Genomic DNA, 22,035 nt, shown 5'->3' with positions numbered 1-22,035 from the left:
ATGGATGTCTATATTATCAGGCTGAATTTCTTTAAGGAGTTAGTTTATACTTAAACTTACGTCTTCCCGAAAATTTTATTTAACGTCTAGTTTTAACGTACAGGTTTTGAGCTAATTCTCTGCTGTGTAACGTCACAATATAACCATCAATGTTAATTTTATGAGGACAATTCTAACAGTGGGGTTTAGGAGGTTTTTATGAGGACAACCTAGAGAACGCATCAAACGTCAGAAAATTGCAAAATGACACACAGAATATATTAAAATGTGGCTAAACTCAGAAAGTGGCTACAGAAGTGAAAAGCATATGGCTAAAAAAAAGCCACTATTGGCTCTTTGGAAATTTTGTGACTAACGACGTTCTCAAAATGGCCAGATCTAGTCACAAAGTGGCTAAATTGGGAACCCTAGTCGCAATACGAAGCAACTTACGCGCAACCAGGCCATGGTACATGGGGTATGTGCCATTCACATTCCCCACATTCCAGTGAAGCATGTAAAAGTACCTTTCAAGTATCAGAAATTCCTCGAAAGGCACGAACCTAGCGACACATGCTATGCATATGAAATGTACATTTCTCAAGTACCAGGTACGTAAACGATACATATGGAACTTAAATGGCACGTTCCTAGAATGTACCTGGTTAGGTGGGAAGGATAACAGCCTATATAATTTTAAAAGATTTTTCTATTTCTTTTCAGGTCCTGTACATGTCAGTTGTAGTTTATACACCAGCTTTGGCATTAAGTCAAGGTGAGAAGTTTATGAATACAATATAACCGATTTGAACAAAAGCGCTAGAAAGCAGAAAATATTAAAAGTACGAATAAACAGAAAATAACGAAATTGCTAAAAAAAAAAGGCAGAAAATTATAAAAGCACCAATAAGCAGAAAATAACAAAAGTTCTAAAAAGAAGAAAATAACAGAAAAACTCTCAAAAGCAGGACATGATAATAAAGCGGTTAAAACAAGATTATTCATTAATATAACGTATAAAAATTTTTTAAGTATGTGCCAAGCAAAACAAATCGCTGTCTAATAAATTAGTTTGGATCATAATTTTATGAGATATTATTATGTATAGTTGGGCACAGACTTAGAAAATTTGTATACGTTATATTACTGAATTATTTTCTATTTTAAGAATTTTATTATTATTTTCTGCTTTTAGTGCTTTTGTTATTTTCTGCTTTTTAGCACTTTTGTTGATTAATATTGAAAAAAGCTTTTACATTCTACTTTTTAGTGCAATTTTGAAGTCGTTATTTTTCTTTTGAGTGTATTTATTTTCTCCAACCTTTGTTCTTGCCCAAATAGTTTAGTTAGGTAACCAAACTAAAGGTAGGATATTAACCTCCTATAAAATAGGTCGGCCTATGAGACATATATAACTGGTCAACGCGTCATGGAATTATACGAACATACACACGGTATTAACATCATCAGCTCTTGAGGAGCTTTATGGTCTAACTCCTAAGACTCTCGGCCTATGAAACATATATAATTGGTCAACGCGTCATGGAATTATACGTGAACATACACACGGTAATAAAACTATCAGCTGTTGAGGAGTTTTATGATCTAACTCTAAAGATTCTCATATATACAGTTTAGGTTATGCTTGAACATGCACACAATGAAGTCGGTTAATTACGATGTTAACGCCGTCAGTCACTGAAGAGTTTCATGATCCAGTTCCGAAAATTATCACCAGATCCTAACAAATTAAAACCAAAGCGAAGGCATACTTTGTTCAAAGAAAAAGTAAGTTAAAATTGGTACACCTATATCGAACATAAGCATATTAAACTCAGTTAATTACTTTTTCACTTGAGGTGTTTTATAGTCTAGCTCCGAAAGCTATGGAACCACTGAAAAGTATACTCTATCAAACCAAAAAAGCTTAATCAAAATTTGGTGTACATATGTTGAAGTTATGCGTGAATATAGATGCAACATATACATAAACAGTCAAATTCAGTTTTTTTTTTTTTAAGTCTGTTAATAAAACCCGAAAAACGGTTTATAAGGATAGAATATCTTGAATTTAAAGTTCATGATATGAGTTTTATAATTTGCCACGTATACCCATAAAAATGGTTGCTAGCAATGAAAGAATTCGCACTTAATAAATACAATACTACAGTGTATCCGTAAAGTTGCGCAACTCAAAGTATGATTGCGTATATCTTTTGAATCAAGAACGATGAAGACCTGAGACTTGAAACAAATGTAAGCATGTTTCATGTAGATATTTTTGAGATCATAACCAATGTTGAAATTGGTAACATTTCTGTGTAGTAACGAAAGAAATTACCGAAAGTGTAAAATAAAAAATGTACAAAATGAAGACAATCAATATTCAGTTGCAGAAAACTGAATCCCTGTGTATATGTGCAGTATGCACCAACATTTATCCATTGGTGCAAAAATGTGATAAAGTTAGTGCAGTGTTGTCATGTAAAAAGACTATTTAATGCAAGTCCGTAATATAGGTGTTTTTTTTTTTTTGACATAAACGCGGTCCCTACCAACACTGTTGTAAAATTGCTGCAGCAGGTGTGTTTTAGGTCAATTAATAATACGCAGTGAGAATTTGCACATAATTGATAACCTGAGTTTTTATACAAAAATTTGCGATAAAAAATTACTCACCTACAGCTGGCAACGCTGACAACATTTCCAACGAATCCTTAGAAATGTTAGGGGAATTTTTGGAGACCACATCATCTCCGAAAATTTGTGGCCCTCCTGTTCTGTGAACTTAACATCACTTGTATTTTTCTTATGGGGTTAGCTAAAGAACGTGGTGTAAAAGAATAACCCCAGGACCATTGAGGAAATGAAAACGAACATTCAAAATTAAATGAAACCTTTAAGTTTTACGTCCCACAATTCTGCCGGCTAGACTAAAGGATACGGTGATGATGAGAAACGAATGAAATGGTGAAATGAAGAAAGTGGAAGGAAACGGAAGATCCCCGAGAAAACCCACGCACATGGTGTTTGTCCACCACAAGGTTCACTAGGCGTGAATAGGGTTTGAACCCGGGACCCTAAGCACGAGAGGTGAACGCTCTACCACTGAGCCACCGTGGCCCCCAAGACGAACATTGAAACTGAAATTCAATCAATCACCATGAATGCTCTTTAAAAGGTGTCGAGAAACATAGTTAATCGTGTAAATTTGTGTTTACAAGAACGCGGCAGCAATTTCGAACATTTGCTGTAAAGTGCCCTCTTCTTTCCACGAGGATTTCATGGTTGCCAGCTCTAGATGAGTAATTGGTTTATCGAAAAATTTTGCATAAAAACTCAGCTTATCAAATATGTGCAAATTCTCATTGCTTATCATTAATTAACCTGAAACACGCCTACTGCAATAATTTTAGGACAACAGTGTTGGCAGGGGTCGCGTTTCTGTCAAAAAACACCCATTTTACGGACTTGCATTAAATAGCCTTTTTACGTGGCAGTTTTCTGCAACTGAATATTGATTTTCTTCATTTTGTACATTTTTTATTTCACATTTTTGGTACTTTTTGTCGTTCCTACACAGAAATGTTACAAATTCTAACGTTGGTCATGATCTCAAAAATATCTACATGGAACACTTTTACATTTGTTTCAAGTCTCAGGTCTTTATCCGTTCTTAGTTCAAAAGATATACAAAATCAAACTTTGGGTTGTACAACTTTACGGACACACTGTATATAATAAAATATAAACATGTATCGGGCAATTATTTTTACAGGTTTGTTGGAAGTCTATTGTAGATAATTATTGAATACAATGTGTGTTATGGATAAGCGAAAATATGTATATGATATCACTTTTGGACTTGTGTGGATACGTAATAATGTGAAAAGCAATGCCACATATTGTGTTGGTAGCGACAATCTTCAAAATTGGGATATGGTGGTCTAATATTGAGTTATAGTGAATGTTGCCAAAGGAACCAAAAACTTTTTTTTTTTTTTTATTGAGTTAAAGGAAAAGCCACTCGAAATATTGCTATTGGAAATTAGAGTGTGATTTGAAGCAAGGTATTGAAAAAGCAATGTTATAGAAATAAATTCTAATTGTGATTTCACTAATTAATTGTTTTTCTTTCAATAGTTACCGGCCTCAACACCTATATTATTGTCAGTGCCATTTTCGTGGTTTGCATATTTTATACATCTGTGGTAAGTACGTTTCTATTAATAATTTTTATGGTAAACAACTTTACTAGTTATATGGAAAATGAACTACAGGCAAGTCAAAATGATGAAACCGCTTTCAGAAATTTATTCTGTGAAATATACTAAACATATGTTATTGTGAGACATGTGCTAATAAAGGTAAATTATCGAAGTTTTCTACACACATATCACGTATTCTATTTGAGCACCTCGTGTAACACGGCACACATAAAACCAATAACGGCACACATTAAGCCAATAGTCTATCTCCCGCAAAACATTCTGTAGCATATTGCGGTCAACGGCAATAATTCATTTCATGCTCGCTGCTGACTCTTAGCGATAGAAAGTAGAAAGACTATGTGCAAACTAAACTTTGAAAGTTTTCGAAGCTCATGTCTCACAATAATATACGTTTATTGGATGATCCAGAATATTTTTTTTTAAATCGGGTCCATCATTTTGACTTACTTTATATTTACTACGCATTTTGTATTAGTATAACAGAATTAAGAGATAGGCAGCTATCTATTTTTTTAATTCTTGTTTTTATAATTTTAGAATATTTTTTGTCAGTATAATCAGGCAAGTAGCCAAGGGGGGAAAACGGGGAGTCCGAACCCCCCTTCTAGACCAGAAATCAAAAAATTAAAGAAGGATGAAACGAAATGAGAAAAAGAAGGATCAGCGTTAAAAATAAAAAAATAAAATATTACAGCAAGCTTTTGGTTACTTTTTCTTTTGAGGAGATTTGAGCAAGATAACCTGGAAGAGTCAGGGAATTTGAAATTTCTAGAAAAGTTACGGAATTCTCAGAATTTCTGCTACTAGTCAGGGAGACTTCAAGCTTCCGAAAGCATAGTGCCGTTGTGTAACAGCGTGGACATTTTTTATCATAATTTTTAGTCATCGCATCCTTGCAGTATCAAACATGTTATTTCAAAAACAACTTGTAAATTATTCATTGTAGCTTTGGAAAATTCAAAATTACTAATAAAACTCCAACTGACCAAAACAGTATATATATTTTAAAATTATATATTTGTGTTACAGTTTCGGCTATGTAACACAAATATATAATCTTAAAATATATATATATATACTGCTTTGGTCAGTTGGAGTTTTATTAGTAATTTCAAAAACAATTTTCTACTGTTCCTTTAACCTATCATTTGGAACAGAGTGTAGTTGACCGAATAATAAAAACAAAAATTTATGTGGAAAGAAAGTTCTGTTAACATTTGATTCAACAGAAAAACGAACGCTGAAATTGTAAAATATTTTACAAGACATTACAAGTTTGTACTTTTTATAATAGTGATATGTACTTTTTCATAATAGTTGAGGTCATAGTGAAAGGAAAATTGTTATATTTGAATAAACAAAGGAAGGACGTAAATATTGTAAAACCTTCTTCAGTACTTTTTTTATTCTTTTACTCGAGAGTTCTTCATAGTTTGTTATTAAAATACTTACCAACATATCCTCATTTTATTGTTCTAATAAGCCCATATATGTTGACAGTAAAGTAGTTTAGATTGATCGAGCTCCTGGGCCTTCAGAATTTCATGTCCCCTTTTCCTCCCCCCCCCCCCATTACGAAATCCTGGCTAAACGAAACAATATATGTTCCAGTAAAATAGTTTAGAATGATCGTTCCTCTGGTGCGATGACCACAGTATTTCATGTCACAGACGAAATCCCCCCTTCACGAAATCCTGGCTACGTGCCTGAATGTAATAATGTAACATAGTGAATTTTGAAAGAGTATATTTTCTGGTTATTATAATTCAGTCGGGTTAAGATTTGTTCTTTTTTGTTTGCTTGTAGAGTATTGCTAATGTTTTTTTTTTTTTTTTTTTTTGTTTAATAAGTAAAGCATTCTTCAGCAGCTGATAGTCAAGAAACTAGCTATGTCTATATATTATATTGTGAAATTTCAGAGAAAAAAATCCATTAAAAGTAGCAACCTTAGATAAGAAACCAGTCAGAAATTGTTTAAATGAAAAGCTACTATCTCGACAAGTTCGGAGAAGTTTTGTAGATAGGTTACAATATACTGTATATTATCTTCGTGATTTGATTTATTTTTTAAGAAAACTGAAGAACGAAAATTACGAAATATATTAATTATAATTTACGAGTTTCCAAAGTCTGGTCCACAATCCCAGGGGAGTCCACAAGGACGGGAATGTGAGGTAAAGCGAGTCATTGAAATTTTAAGAAAATGTTAATTGAAAGTAGTAAGAAACTTTTAAAAACAGCATTAAAATTTGTACACGAACAATATACTTTAATCACGTCTTACCTAGGGTAAGGGGGATGAAAGGGATAAGACTTCGCACCAAGCCATATTTTTTAATATATTCGTTCTCCTGTCCAACGCATATTTCTTGAAGACTAATGGAGGTTAGGTGATTATAGGTATTGATGCTAGTATGATCGTCAGCTAAAGCGCTTTCCCACATTTTGTTTCCCCAATAACTTCGAAATGAATTTACAAACTTGAATCTGGGTATGGGCAACATATTGAAAATTAGCGCATCAATTAAAATACATTCAAATTAAACCCAAAGCTAATGACAAAAGACCGTTTACGGATAAGTATGCATTTTCTCTGGATAATCTTGTAAAGGTAGACACACTACCTAATGTGTGTGTATTTAGAAGCAAACTTTACGGTGAAAGAAAATATAAGGTTTACAGGTTGCACTTCATTTCTTGGACTTTTATTCAGTATTATTATCATAGAGTGTAAAATTTACGGAACCTATGTTTCTCCTGCCCTCTTTTTACTGTACGACTATTATTCACTTGGGTACAGAGGAATTCCTTTATATTTTCGATGTAGTAATAGTGTTCTGGATACAACTACAAGCACAATTTAAACGAAAAAAACCAGAAAAGGAAATATTTAGAAAGACATTCAATGCATACATATTAAAAAGTACCATCCCGGCATTTATCTAATGGAAGTGAGTAATATCTCTTTAAGAACTTTAGTCAGCATGATTGGTTTCTTCTCAATAGTTCATTGTTAATACTTCAGCTCTGACGTAGACAATCCAAACAATCTATGTAGAATCACATAAGAACTAGACCTATGTGTATAAATAAGATGCTTGTTCTAGAATTACGTTAGTATCGGATCTTCAGATAAAGATTATACTATAGATGTTACTTTACATAGACAAATAAGCTACTGCTTTGGTCGTAACCAAATTTTACAGCAATGTTATTGATATATCGAAGGTTTATAATATTCTGTTGTTCTCAGGGTGGTTTACGAGCTGTTATATGGACCGATACTTTCCAAATGATAGTTATGTTCACTGCAATGATAGCCGTTCTTGTGAAAGGAACTATAGACGTTGGAGGCCCATCTTCCGTTTGGGACAAAGGTCTCCTCTCTGACAGACTCGAATTTTTTAAGTTAGTACTTTTTTAAAATTATTTTAATGTTATTTAATATTGAATGAGAATTAATGGTGGTTCTTGAGGGAGGTCGTCACGTCGGTAAAAAATAAAATTATGGCGCTACATGATAAGGGAAAATTAGAATTAGGCACGAATTAATTTGTATTTTAAAATCAAGATATTAGGTAAGTTTCCTCCTCTTACCTTGGAGCGATAAATTAAAAGTTTTTACCGATGTGACTTTCTTCGAGAGCTGCCACTAAAGAACATAGTCTCTATGTGTAAGTGAAGTCGTGAAATGAAACTAGGGTCAAATTTAAAAATTGGTTTGTAAAAGTTATATACTGCTAAGTGTTTGGAAATTTCTGGTGTGATACAGGGGTAAAAGTGAGGGGAACGCAGACGGACGTCATCCCCCACTTCCAAAAATATCTTTGGCGTCTCCCCACTTCCTAAAAAAAATTACAATGAGCAAAGATAGACACGAGGAGACAGCATGACGTCAAGCGTCCCTTTACCTTTTCAGATCCACTTTTACCACTCATGTGATAACTAAAGGTTATGAAGAATTGAGAGAAAATATTGCTTAAAAAATAATAGGGCATAGTTGTATTGATTACATAGTATATCATATTGCGAACCGATTTAGGTATTAAGCTCAAAAGCAGAATGAATGTAACAAAAAGGCTTTTTATATTATAGACATACGTAAGCCATAAAAGCAGCAGTATTCATACGTATGTAAGTATGTCACGCTAGCCTTCGAGACAAAATTACTGCCACTATCCTGCTTTCTCATAGAACGTAATGCGCCGACTGTATCTCAAACAAATTTGATTAAACTCTGTAACCTTGGTTCAGAGTACTAGAAGTGGTTGAGAGATTGTAATTTATATTATTACCTTGTTAAATATTTCGTATTCTGATTCATAAGCATGAACTATGTTTATTTCTCTTTCTGTGACACTTACTCTGTCTTTGATATGACCGCGTGACTATGTTACAAAATTTAAGGGATGATTCCTGACACGGAAACAAGAAAAAAAGTTCAAATAAACGTTTGTCCAACGTACATAATTTCGGAGCTACAAGGAGCCGAAAGCATGGGAAAATGACATTCAAAGCTCTATAGCTCGACTATGGTGAATGATAGAGCTAATGCGGCATGGTCACGTCAAAGATACCGAAGCTGCTGTATTCAAAAATGCTTAGGTCGAGATCGTGCAACTCGTGCACAAGGAATTCCCCAAAGGAGCGTAGGGATTCCTGGATAATCTGTCAAGAAAGATGGGTCGAAAAGGATACGGATGATTAGCTGTCCCAACTGCTAGCAATAATGCGTCTGTACTAAGTCGATATCTCGCACAAGCACAACATGACGAACAGTTTTACACGTGTATACGTGCCATGTGTGGTTGCATAAAGCGCACTAAATAATAGTGGGAAAATATGAAAGAAAAATGTGAATAAATTGGTACAAATGGTAAATACATGATAGTACACTGTCCTGTTCATTGTACGTATAGACGAGTTTAATAAAGGGAATAATCATGAAACTAAAATGTTGTACAAACATCACACTAACATTGTTTTCTTCCATGTAGTATTGTCATTGAAAGCAAGTAAAACTAAGGGGGGAAACCGGGGGATATGGATGGTTTCTTCCAGGCATCTTATTTTATTTGATGATACGAGCCGAGGATACTTTTTACGAGAGGGAGATTTTTCCGCCATCCCATGTTAATTTGACCACTGCCAGAGAACAACAGTAAAATATCAGTTCCTTATCATTGGCCGTAATGTGCGTTACCCGAACATTGAAAAAGAACAAGGAAAAACAATTTATCAGGACAGTTGTTTTAGTCGCTGCTTCCGATGTTTTGCAGGACTGATTCCGAGATATTTTCTAGAATGCTTAATATGTCGTCATACTGTTATCGTTTAGAAGATATTTTGTTTTCACAGACGGTGTTATTACCTGAAGTACGCCACAGTTTGCAGGTTCGATCACAAGCATTTGTTCTTCCTTCTGTCGTAGAAAACAATCGAAGGTAAGGAAAGTATAAGACAACCCTACTAGAAGGCGTTGTGGAAGGTGGAAGGTCATTCTTCATGTAGTTTCTTCGTAGCGTACGAGTTCCTTAGTGCAGTTTGTGCTTTGCTTGTTCGAATATGAGATTAAATGGAGTATTTGATAACAGAACTTGCGGACATGATATTTGTATACGGTCAAGCAAATGGCAACAGTCGAGAAGCTGATAGGTTATATCGACTGAAGTATCCACAAAGAAGACATCCAGTCCATACTATGTTTGCCAGACTTTTTCAACGTTTACGAGACACGGTGAATTTACCTCAATACTACGACCAAGGAAGACGAAGAACCACAAGGACTCCGGACTTTGAAGAACAAGTGCTTGATCGTTTCACCCAAGACCCAACAGTAAGTACCCGGAAAGTAGCACGTGAAAGGGGAGTAGCATAAGATACTGTTTGGAAAGTAGTACACGAGCAACAGTTACACCCCTATCATCCGCAGAGGGTTCAGGCCTTACGTCCAAATGACTTTCAACCTCGCGTTCGGTTTTGTGAGTGGTTTCTCCAACGCTCGGTAATTGATCCGCAGTTTTTCTTCCTACGTGCTTTTCACCGACGAAGCTTGTTTTACGAAAGACGGGATATTTAATAGTCAGAATATTCATGTATGGGTAGACGAAAATCCTTGTGAAATTGTGGAAAGGGGCCACCAAGACCGATTCGCCATAAATATGTGGGCGGGTATTATCAGTGATCAGATAATAGGTCCATATTTACTACCACCACGATTAACTGCACCAGTATATACGAGATTCCTGCGAGACATACTTCCAGAGTTATTAGAGGATGACCCTCTCGGTGTTCGTCAACGGATGTGGTTTCAACACGATGGCGCACCAGCCCACTTTTCAGCTAGTGCTCGAGAGTATTTGAATCAAACGTTTCGCGACAGATGGATTGGAAGAGGTGGTCCTTGTAATTGGTCTGCACGTTCCCCAGATTTGAATCCACTTGATTTTTTCTTGTGGGGTCATGTCAAAATACTTGTCTATGAAACGCCTATAGACGACGCAGAACTATTAGCACGAATACTCGCTGCCTGTGATACTATAAGAACAGATCCTGGGTTGTTACAGCGGATGCGTCAGAATTTACTGTGACGCTGTAACGCCTGTGTTAAAGTAGAGGGACGCCATGTCCATCACCTATTGTAGGATAATTGGGAGATTTGTCTCGTTTACAGGTAATTGATGATGTTCTTGGCTGCATTCAATCCTGCTGTAAAATGTTGATTGAAGACATTATTCCCATTGTTGTGACTTTTGTTTTTAGGAAACAACCTCTTTTGCACTATGGTTGTTTCGCTCAGTTTTATTTATTTGTTTTCAATGACAACAATACATGGAAGAAATACTTCAATAGTGTGATCCTTTTACAACATTTTAGTACATTCCATGACTATTACCTTTTATTAAAAGTGTCTGTTTAATGATAGAACAGCCTAATATCATCTATTTACCGTTTGTATCAATTTATTCATATTTTCCTTTCATGTTTCCCACTCTTATTTAGTGCGCGTTATGCAACCAAACATGGCACGTATAAAACTGTTCGCCATTTTGTGCTTGTGCGAGATATCGACTTAGCACAGACGCATTATTGCTAGCAGTTGGGACAGCTATTCATCCGTATCCTTTTCGACCCATCTTTCTTGACAGATTATCCAGGAATTCCTAAGCTCCTTTGCGGAATCCCTTGTACACGAATTGCACGATCTCGATCTAATCATTTTTGAATACAGCAGCTTCGGTATCTTTGACGTGACCATGCCGCATTAGCTCTATCATTCACCATAGTCGAGCTATAGAGATTTGAATGTTATTTTCCCACGCTTTCGGCACCTTGTAGCTCCGAAATTATGTACGTTAGACAAAAGTTTATTTGAACTTTTTTTCTTGTTTCCGTGTCAGGAATCATCCCTTAAATTGTGTAACATAGTTATGCGGTCACCCTGTATAAGTACATAACCCTTACACACACACACATATATATATATATATATATATATATATATATATATATATATATATATATATATATATATATATATATATATATATATATATATATATATATATATGTGTGTGTGTGTGTGTGTGTGTATGTGTGTGTGTGTGTGTGTGTGTGTGTGTGTCATTAGCTTTTCCTAAACAAAGGAGTCATTTAGAGCTACCAATACACACAAAGATAGATCTACCAGATAGATCTTGTAGGGATATTCCTTTAATACTTTGGCTACCTACGCATAGCGCGTTTGTTTATGGTAGGATCAGTAAGGAAGTACCTATATGTTTAATTCGAAAACCATCTGAACAAACTGATTTAGAAGCCGGTGAAAATTGTATTATCATATAAAACTGCAGGAAATATGACGCACCGGTGATATGTGGCAAGAAATGTGAAAGTCGAGTGACCAACCAGTGGTACGTGGCAAGAAACATGACAAGCCGAGTGACCCACCGATAGTACGTGGCAAGAAATGTGACAAGTCGAGTGATCCCTCACTAGTATGTGACAAGTCAAGTGATCCCCCACTAATATGTGACAAGAAATGTGACAAGTCGTGTGATCCACCGGTGAGCCACGTTGCAGTCATCTTGCAAAGAATATACTTCTTCCTGTCTTTTTAGCCACGCTCTGAATTAAGACCGGATAACTACGAGTACTTACAGACAGCTAGTATAGCCTATATAGAATAATTTGATGCTTTTAGTCGATTCATCTACAGTACTTTTTATGTGTTTCCAATACATTAGTGTTTCGCTCATTTCTCAAGAATTCTTTAATTTCCAAATCAGAAATTCGTATTTTGCAAGTTCTTGTGGTCCTTCATGGGATTTTAGTTTAACTTACTCCATCCTTAAATAAAAATCCCCTTGTAAGTATATACAGGTAATCACAGCCGGATCCAGAATCGTCTGAGGGAGGGGTGCACCAATAATTCCCAAAATAGCCAATCACACTGAAACTCTTCAAGGTGACATGTGACAACATTCTTTACCCCTGACAACGCTGATGCAAAGAACGGAGGGGAGCATTTTAAAGAGGGTCGCAAATATTATGCAGGAAAAGATGTTCTTCTCTCCTGCTGGCTTCTGTTTTCTTCCATACTTGAGAAATGTTATATTGTTTCGCTTGGTGAATACTCTTCCCTCAACCTTTAGAAAATCGATTTAAACTATTGGTTTTTAAAGTTCTGCTTTCTTTCAAGCCCCAAACGGAAATGACGGCAGAAAGTTTCGGAAACTGTTGCTATTTTCACTGCTAGCTTCTCATTTTAGATAGTATATATTTACAACGAAGAGAGGGGGTGCATGTGCACCGGTGCACCCCCCTAAATCCGGCCCTGCAGGTAATGTTTTTTTCCCGTAGAAAACACTAAAGTATCCATTAAAGCAAATCCTTAAGTTAGTACATAACCCTTTCTTACAAAAACTACTGAACAAAAACAAAAACCGATAGATTTTTGCAATACATTAGCATAAAATATTCTGTAAAGATATATGTTTAATAAGCATATACTCTCAGATTTTGTGTCTTCTCAACAGCACCGAGGTAGATCCTACAGTGCGGCATAGCTTTTGGTCTGTGACAATCGGTGGCTTTTTTCTATGGTCCAGTATGTATGCTGCTAACCAGGCTCAAATACAGAGATACTTAACAGTTCCTTCCATTCGTCATGCAAGACGGTGAGTAACATTCTTTTTTCAAATATGAAAAGCACACTGTCTGTTTTACCTATATATATATATATATAATATGACAACTGATCTTTGCAGAAGCAAAACTAAAACATTTCTATAACAGTGCATTTGCTAGAATAATCTTAGAGTTTTGTTCGTAAACTTGTTTTCAAACAACTTCATAGATATTCAAAGTGTAGGAGAATGATTTCGTTTCTTTGCGTACAAAATGTAATCAAGCTATGCAGAACGTGTACTGTCTACAGCTTAATTTGGAATCCGATTCATATGTGCTCCTGCCCGAATCGAACCCAAAGTTTCTTCATTAAAAGTAAGGATGGTGGAGTTTCATCAAAGATCGAGTTTAGCTATTTCATGACAGTAAGCAGAGTTAAATTTTCGAGTTCTTTATTTCGAGGTAAATGCACTTCAGTGAATCAATACTGAATTCAAATAACTTTACTCGAAATAACTCTTAGCTTTTTCTTTTAGTGCCCTCTGGATCAACTGCGTTGGTTTGTGTCTCTTAATGGCGGTTTGCGGATACATTGGACTTATCATTTACGCAAGATACTACGACTGTGATCCACAGACAACTAAAGTAAGTGTTTCAAGATAGGATAAAGCAAGAATACCTGCTAAGGTTATCAAATGTATTTAAAAAAAACGGTTGGAGAATTTATTTACAAAAGAAATTGATTATTTTTTCGTAAGAAAACGGAAGATCTTCAAATAAAAATATTCAACGACTTCTGATCAACACGATTTACAATCACCCGCACTTGCGATCGGTTCAAAAATGTTATCTCAGGTGGTTATTATTAACAACGACAAAAATAATAGTAATAAGGGGAAATAATATAAGTAGTTATTAACGAAAGTGATATTGTGGTAGCTGTTACACTGAATCAGAATTCGGACGAAATCGTGTCATGCGAATTCTAATCAATTCGCATTAATTAATTTTTATTAAGGTGACCAGATTTAGAAAATAAAAGAAATGGGGCACTCGGCAAACTGGCATAATTTGCCAATCAATTACATAAATTAATTAACGTTCATTAAGGTGACCAGATTTAAAAAATAAATAAATGGAACACTCGGAAAACTGGCATAATTTGTCAGTCTATGTAAGTATTGTCATTGTTATGCCATTATTTTGCCAATGAGAAAGAAGTGTGTAGCTTGTCAAAATAACCAGAATTTTATTTAACTTTATTCCAAGTTTAATGTTTATAATAGCTTTCGACATTTAACTAGCACCAAGATAAGACCATCGATTCTCCTTTGAATGCCATATTTTTTATGACTTAATTTCTTGCAGAAGGGTTGAGCTTTTCTTCAAAAAACTGTAAAAAGTTCATATAAGAAATTACCAGTATATTAGGTAACTACAAGGCCGAAAAAGAAAAAGAAGAAAGAGACAGACACTTTGCGCCCCGTTTGCATTTTTCTCGAGACGCCGCGCTAGAGGACTTCCTGAAAAAAAAAGGAGACATTTTTGTTTAAAATGGGAATTCTTGTCACTCTAATGTTCACAATTGCTTATTCCTATGAATAACTCGGAAATAATGTAACCTGTATCCGAAAATCAATTAGTTTGTTTACTTCGTGAGAGTTTGTACGGTCCAATTTTGGATGAACTCTGACCCAATGTAACTGCAGCCTAAATCGTAGGTCGATGATTGACCAAAATAGTATTTTATACTGTACTGTATAGTAGGCTTTATTCTTTTTAAAATGCCGGAATTTTTCTGGTGAAACATTGGCAATCGGAGATGCCACACTTTCACCGAAAAAATTACAGTAATTTACAGTAGTACAAAGTATATAGACTATATATACATATAATTTTAAAGTCCCACGAATTTACTTCGAGGCTATGGGAGGCGGTGTGATCTTAATGAACAAAATGATGGAATGAAAAAAGTGGGAAGAAATGGGGAATTTCCGAGAAAACCTGCGCACACGGTATTTGTCCACCGCATAGCTCACTTGGCGAGAGCTGGGATCAAACCAGGCATCTCGCACACCAAAAGTGAGTGATCCACCACCGGACTGCGAAGAACCTTAGATATATCAATTATTTGATAAATAAATTTCTAACCATCATTGATATACATGCAATTGACTTAGCGTCGTGTTCGAATTTATTTGCTTGTATTTCTTACATTATTTTTTCATTTCTAAGTCATTTAATGTTTGTGCAATTTCAATAAATATTTAGCATGCATGTTCTGAAATAGTACTTGAAGAAGAGAGTACTCGAGCGAATATATGATTTCAAAAAAGTATTTTTATATTTTCTTTTTTGTAGATGATAAAAGCTCCCGATCAGCTTCTTCCGTTATTCGTAATGGACACGATGGGGAATTATCCAGGTTTCCCAGGACTATTCGTAGCAGGAGTCTTCAGTGGAGCACTTAGGTAAGAAATTATTTTCAATGGAGTCTTGTATTACGAGGGTCACTACGAAAGTTTTGAGACACGCATTGTTGTGGCACATTATTTGAATTCCAACAATTGCGTTCGGTAGTGGTATCCAGAGCGAAGAAGCGAAGCAAGTTTCAACTCTCCTCGCTTATCGGCGTGGCCGTATCGCCTTCACTTGTTTGTTGATGTGAGGAGTATTCGGTTGTCTAGAATGGAGCTCGAAAGGGAACATTTTCGGGCAATGATCCTTTACGATTTCAAAAATGGTTTGAATGAGACACAAAACGACCGTTTGCAGGAGACATTTGGGGACCTTGCTCCTTCCCGTGCTACAATTTTTCGATGGTTTGGTGAATTCAGAAGAGGCCGGACATCGCTTAAAGATGAAGAGAGAGCTGGACGTCCGGCAACAGCTGTGTCAGATGAAAACATTGCCGCTGTGGAACAAATGATTCGAGAAAATCATAGAACAACTTTCAAGGACATTGAATCTACAGTAAACATTGGATCGCCAGCAGTAACAAAAATTCTTCATGATCATCTTCGGCTCAAGAAGGTTTCATCTCGTTGGGTGCCTCACACTTTAACTGAACAGCAGAAGCGCATGCGTGTGGAATGGTGTGAAGAAATGCTTGCAAGATTTGGTGGAGGCAATTCTCGACGCGTCTCTGACAATGTTACTGCTGATGAAACTTGGATCTATCAATTTTAGCCTGAAAATAAACGCCAGTCTACAGTTTGGATCTTTCCAGACGAAAATCCACCCACGAAAGTGAAGCGACCGCCAAGTGTGGGGAAGAAGATGGTCGCAACTTTCTTCTTCAAATCTGGCCATGTTGCAACTGTTCCACTTGAAGAACAAAGGACTGTTACTGCTCAGTGGTACACCACTGTTTGCCTAACAAAAGTATTCCTGAAGCTTCGGAAACAGCGTCCAAGAATTGGATTGCGTGGGATCCTGCTCCATCATGACAACGCGTCCGTACACACGACCAACATCACAATTCAGCTTTTAGAATCTACGGAGGTCAAACTTATGACTCATGCGCCATATAGCTCTGACCTGGCCCCGTGTGATTTTTTTCTGTTCTCCAGTATCAAAGATCGCGTGCGTGGGAAAAGATTTTGCAGCCCTGAAGAAACTGTAGTGGCTTACGAGAATGAACTTTCAACACTTGAAGAAAAAACTGGCAACACTGCTTCCAAAAGTGGTTTTAGAGGATGCGAAAGTATGTACAGTGTAATGGTGAATACTTTGAGAAAATCTAAGTGTTAAATTGATTTTAATTATTAAGTTATTTCACATCTCAAAACTTTCGTAGTGACCCTCCTATACGAGTTTGAAAGCAATCTTGTAACAGTACCGCAATTCTTTATATACGTAATCGAACAAAGCACATACATTATTTGATTTTCACATCCTCTGTAGGAAGATACTAAACTGCCTATCTTCCTTGATTCCGTGATGGTCCAGCGATAAGACTTTTTTTTGTTTACGTACATAATAACCGTTATGTTAATTTCAAGTTCCTTTCTGGTTTAGAGATCTTTCTCCTTATAGAACAACATGGTGGTGGTATGATTTTAAAGAATTTGGTTCATCAAAACAACTTTGTATTTATTGCTGTACTGTGTCCTTCGATTCGTCCGAGAGACAAAAAATCTCTAAAACTGTTTGTTGAATCACCATCAAATTTGGTCAGTATGTAGAGAGTTAATAATCGAGTTCGTTGACGGAAAGCAATATTCAAACCGGAAGTGGCAGAAACAGACCATTTCCGCTTTTCACTTTAATCACTAGAGAGCACAAACGGTTACAGATAGCGAAAAGCTGTTCTTTTTGCAATCAGTTAAGGGTCCAAGAATACATTTTATCTCCAGTGATTGAAATTCACTTCTGGATTCAATATTACTCTAGCTAGAGCAAAAACGTTAAGAGAAAGCACGAAGCGGTATTCTGCTAACAAAATTAAGCGCCCCAAGAAAATGTTCCATGTCCACTCTAATCTCTCTATTGAAACTGGCAGAAATCAACCAATTCCAATTTTAACGACGATCGCTGTAGAGTAAAAATGGTAACAAATAGAGATAAGTGGTTTCCTGCAATCAATAAAGCGCTCCAAGAATTCCATCTCTAACGCTTCCGGTTTCGACATTGATCAAATATCACACCATATAAACCAAACTTCTTCACGTGGTGTACTTGGTCTAGTTTCCTAAACAAGAAAATTAACATTGATTTATTTTGTGTTGAAATTAATCAAAACAACTAGTTAAATATAGTCTATTATACTTGTTGTGTTTAGTAGGTTAGGTTAGGATTCAGGACTACAGGACGTTTTTTTGTAACCGGAACTAAAATAAACTTAACCCATTGACTCTTTCATATTATACACCAGTAGCGACTCGTATGGTATATCAATAACCCTTTTAATGAGTATGTATCATACAGGCACATATATCATCTATAAAATTTGTAGAAAATATATGCTTACTTAAAAGTGAAGTTTCTTATTTGTTGCAGTTATCAGTCAACAAGAAAATCTTCCTTTCAGTTTTTTAACGACCCATGATTATGCCCGTTTAGCTAAAGGAGACGGGTGATTAGGCAAGTGAATGGTGATTGGAGAAATGATGGAACGAGATTTTGGGAGAAAGTACTTACTTGGCTGGAGATTAAACCTAGGGCCCCACGCACAAAAGATAAGCGCTCTATCACTGCTCCAGCGTGGCCCCAATCAAGAAGAAATGCATTCCTGAATGCAGGAGGGAGACAAAAATAGGGGTAATGACAACATTTAAAGGTTTTACTTTGAAACACAGTCATGTGTTTTGTAAGAGGGCGGCAATATTTTGTCGCATCAAAATTCTGTGGAAGAGAATGTACGATAGGAACAACGTTGGTTGTAGCATCAGAAGCCTCTGCAGAGAAATTAGAAGGTCCAGCGGGAGAATTTCCCAGAATGGACAAGTTGCGGTCAGAATACACTTTTGAAGCGTGAGGTATGGGGTTTTCCAGATCAGTTATACATGTCATCTCATTAGAAGACAGGGAGGTATTGGGAAGACTCAAACGTATTTTTTTTTTTAATATCAAATGCGTTGGTTATGGCACTAGAAGACTAACTAACTCTATGGCCTATGAAACCCGGAGGTTTAATGCCGCGTTCACAAAAGCTCTCCACTCACTTCTATCCTCACCTAACTGCATCCAGTTTCTACTTTGTATTCCTATCTCTGCGAGATCCATCTTAATATTGTCCTCCCATTTGCGCCTAGGTCTTTCTAATGGTCGTTTTCCGATTGGTCTTCCAGTCAAGACTTTGAAAGCGTTTCTACTTTCTTCCATTCTAGGTACATGACCCGCCCACCTAAGCCTCCTAGACTTGATGACCCTAACAATGTTGGGTAAACCGTATAAATTATGTAGTTCCTCGTTATGAACTTTCCGCCATTCCCCATTCCCGTTCCTCTTGGGTCCGAATATTCGTCTCAGGATCTTGTTCTCAAATACTTTCAGTCTATGTTCTTCCCTCAGAGTAAGCGACCATGTTTCGCAACCATACAGAACAACAGGCATGATTATAGTTTTATATAGTTTAAGCTTCAAATTCTTCGGCAGAATTCGCGACGACAAGAGATTTTAAACCGAATAGTAATACGAATTCCCTGCTTTTAGTCGACATTTAATTTCTTCGTGAATATGATTTTCCTCTGTTAATATTGATCCTAGATATTTGAAACTATCCACTTGAATGGGTACTAGAAGACTAGGGAAGAGAAACATAAGACTCAGGCATGTAGCCACTCTTTCAAGCTCAGTTGCTGAAATACAAGATTGGAAATTCTCCGGGCAGTTATCGTCGAAACAATTTTAAAATGCAAATCAAGGACCAGTTTGAGTAAAAACAAAACAAAACAACAACAACAAAAAAAACCTTCCCAAAATCTCACCGGGCCTAAACCTCGCCGCCAATACCACGTGTCCCAAGATCTCGCCTGGCTAAAACCTCGCGATCCTAATCTCGCGACATAGAATCTCTCCTGACCTAAACTACATGGGACGTAATTTCGCCTGGCAAAAAATATCGTCAGTATAAAATCTCGTGACGACGATTTCATCGATGTAGTATGTTTTATATATTGCCACATGCATATATTTAGTAATAACACATAATTGCATTAAAATAATGACAACAAAAAAAATGTGAATTAAAAGGATTTCTGGACCAGGTCAAAAACTCGCAAGTAATGCCAACTCATCGCTTAGCTTTTATAAACCAAATAATTGTAATTTTACTCTATTTTAATTTTTATTTGCAGCACTGTATCAACCGGATTGAATGCATTGGCAGCCATTACACTCAAAGATTTTGTATTTGGTTGCTGTCACAAGACATTAGCTGATGCTCGAGAAGCTAAACTATCAAAATGGATTGCTGTTGGATATGGAATGCTTAGCTTTGGTCTTGTGTTTGTAGTGGAACAATTAGGTGCTGTACTACAGGTAAAAAGGAGTCATGATATATAATAGAAATATGTTTAACCTTTTTCAGTGATGTATATTAGTGATAATGACTTCTTTGTATATTTTTTTAATGATATAGTTTAACATATCGCTTATGTTTATCAAGATTTAAAAATGTGTTTTTTAATTTCTTTTTCAATACACTGCACAAAGGAAAATATAATTTTAAAATTTTATAATAGCATGTATATATTCACGAAGCATTATAATCTAGAATAATTATAACAGATTTTTTTAAAATCTAATTTTCGCGTCACATGCTTTGCTGCCATGTTCTGGGTACTGTATCTAAATGAAACACATTTTGATATTACACTCGATTATGGTTGCTGGAACTTCTTCAGTGACTTCCATTACATGGAAGAATGTGGGAAGCAAGAGCAACATTAAAGGAATAACAGATTGGGGGGAGGAGAAATTCTGCATCCAAAGAATGTATTCTATTCCATAGTTCTCTATTGAAACCGGAAGTGATAGAGATTCGTAAAGTTTCTCTAATAAATTTAGATAGTTTTGAAGTCTGTTGTATTTTGCAGAATGAGAATAAAACTCTTTTTGTTTTGCTGTATATTTTACATTTAAACGGACCGAGACGTCTTTCCGGGCACACATTTGCTCAGACGCACTTGTTTCAGACTAATATCACAAAGAATCAAATATACTAATAGACAAAACTAAAGCAATGTTAATAGTTTGAAATGATTTCTAATGTATTTTTCTTTCTTTCAGATTACAATGAGTATTCATGGTCTTGTAGGCGGTTGTGTTATTGGACTTTTTACTCTTGGAATGTTTTTTCCTTGGGCGAACTCCTTAGTAAGTATCGTACGTTCAGGATGAGGCGCGTCCACAAACTATAAATAATACACAACTTCGTATCACTAGTAGCTTCTAATATTTTTTCCCTAAGAGCTCGTTTTAAGATTATGTTAGATACTCTCAAGGTGATATTAATTAAACGGGGCCGATATTGACAATCTACACCAAATTATATGAAAGATTAGAATCTATGGACAATGCTTGCAAAAGGGGTCCAGTTATATTTTTCTAAAACAAAGTGAGCAAGTCTTTACTTTAGGCAAGGCAGTGACAATAACCAATTCATATGAACCGGTTCCTGCAGTTAGAGTTACAGTTCCCAAGAAGGAAAGACAGAAAACAACGTGCCCTGCGGGGCTCTGACCCGCCTTCACTCGCTAACGCTCGCTCGGCAATACTATATACTGACATAATATCACTGCCTTACCCAAAGTAAAGAGTTACCGTTTATGTTAGTGTAAGGGCCAAGCATAATCTTCGAAAAAATTATAAAAGTTCGCTTATTTCTATTAATATTAGCTTCGTTTAGGTTATTTCAAGTTAATTTAGGTTAGTTTCGTTTAGATTAGGTTAGATTTGGTTAGGTTAGGTTAAGTCTAAGTATTTACATCTTCCGTTTGTCCTGTATATTTTTTATGTTTTACTTTCTTCTGGACCCCTTCTGCTAAACATTTACCGATTCTATTATTACGTCCCGTAGATGTATAGTTTAGCCTTAAAACGACCTTATTACTGCCAAACGCACTGGTTGATTCCTTTATTTATACGATATTCATATATCCCTGTGAGAGCGATTCATTCTTACTAAAGAGAGATCATATGAAACAAATAGGGATAAGAATACACAATACTAGAGTATAGATTCTTCCAA

General features: G+C 35.9%; 1 protein-coding gene across 1 annotated transcript in view; it reads left to right on the top strand.

The window, feature by feature from the left end:
• The window catches only part of LOC145668705 (sodium-coupled monocarboxylate transporter 1-like), a 168,564-nt gene that overhangs the window by 117,774 nt on the left and 28,755 nt on the right, over positions 1-22,035 (top strand). The window contains exons 5-12 of the mRNA XM_081736803.1: positions 703-754; positions 4,123-4,190; positions 7,465-7,619; positions 13,250-13,390; positions 13,877-13,985; positions 15,702-15,811; positions 20,141-20,324; positions 21,075-21,161. Of these exons, the coding sequence (XP_081592929.1) occupies positions 703-754; positions 4,123-4,190; positions 7,465-7,619; positions 13,250-13,390; positions 13,877-13,985; positions 15,702-15,811; positions 20,141-20,324; positions 21,075-21,161 (906 nt within the window). The remainder of the gene's footprint in view (positions 1-702; positions 755-4,122; positions 4,191-7,464; positions 7,620-13,249; positions 13,391-13,876; positions 13,986-15,701; positions 15,812-20,140; positions 20,325-21,074; positions 21,162-22,035) is intronic.

The sequence above is a fragment of the Thermobia domestica genome, chromosome 13 (genome assembly GCF_964235325.1).
Source record: "Thermobia domestica chromosome 13, izTheDome1.hap1.1, whole genome shotgun sequence".
In the NCBI taxonomy this organism is placed as follows: Eukaryota; Metazoa; Arthropoda; class Insecta; order Zygentoma; family Lepismatidae; genus Thermobia; species Thermobia domestica.
This window is presented reverse-complemented; position numbering and strand designations above follow the sequence as displayed.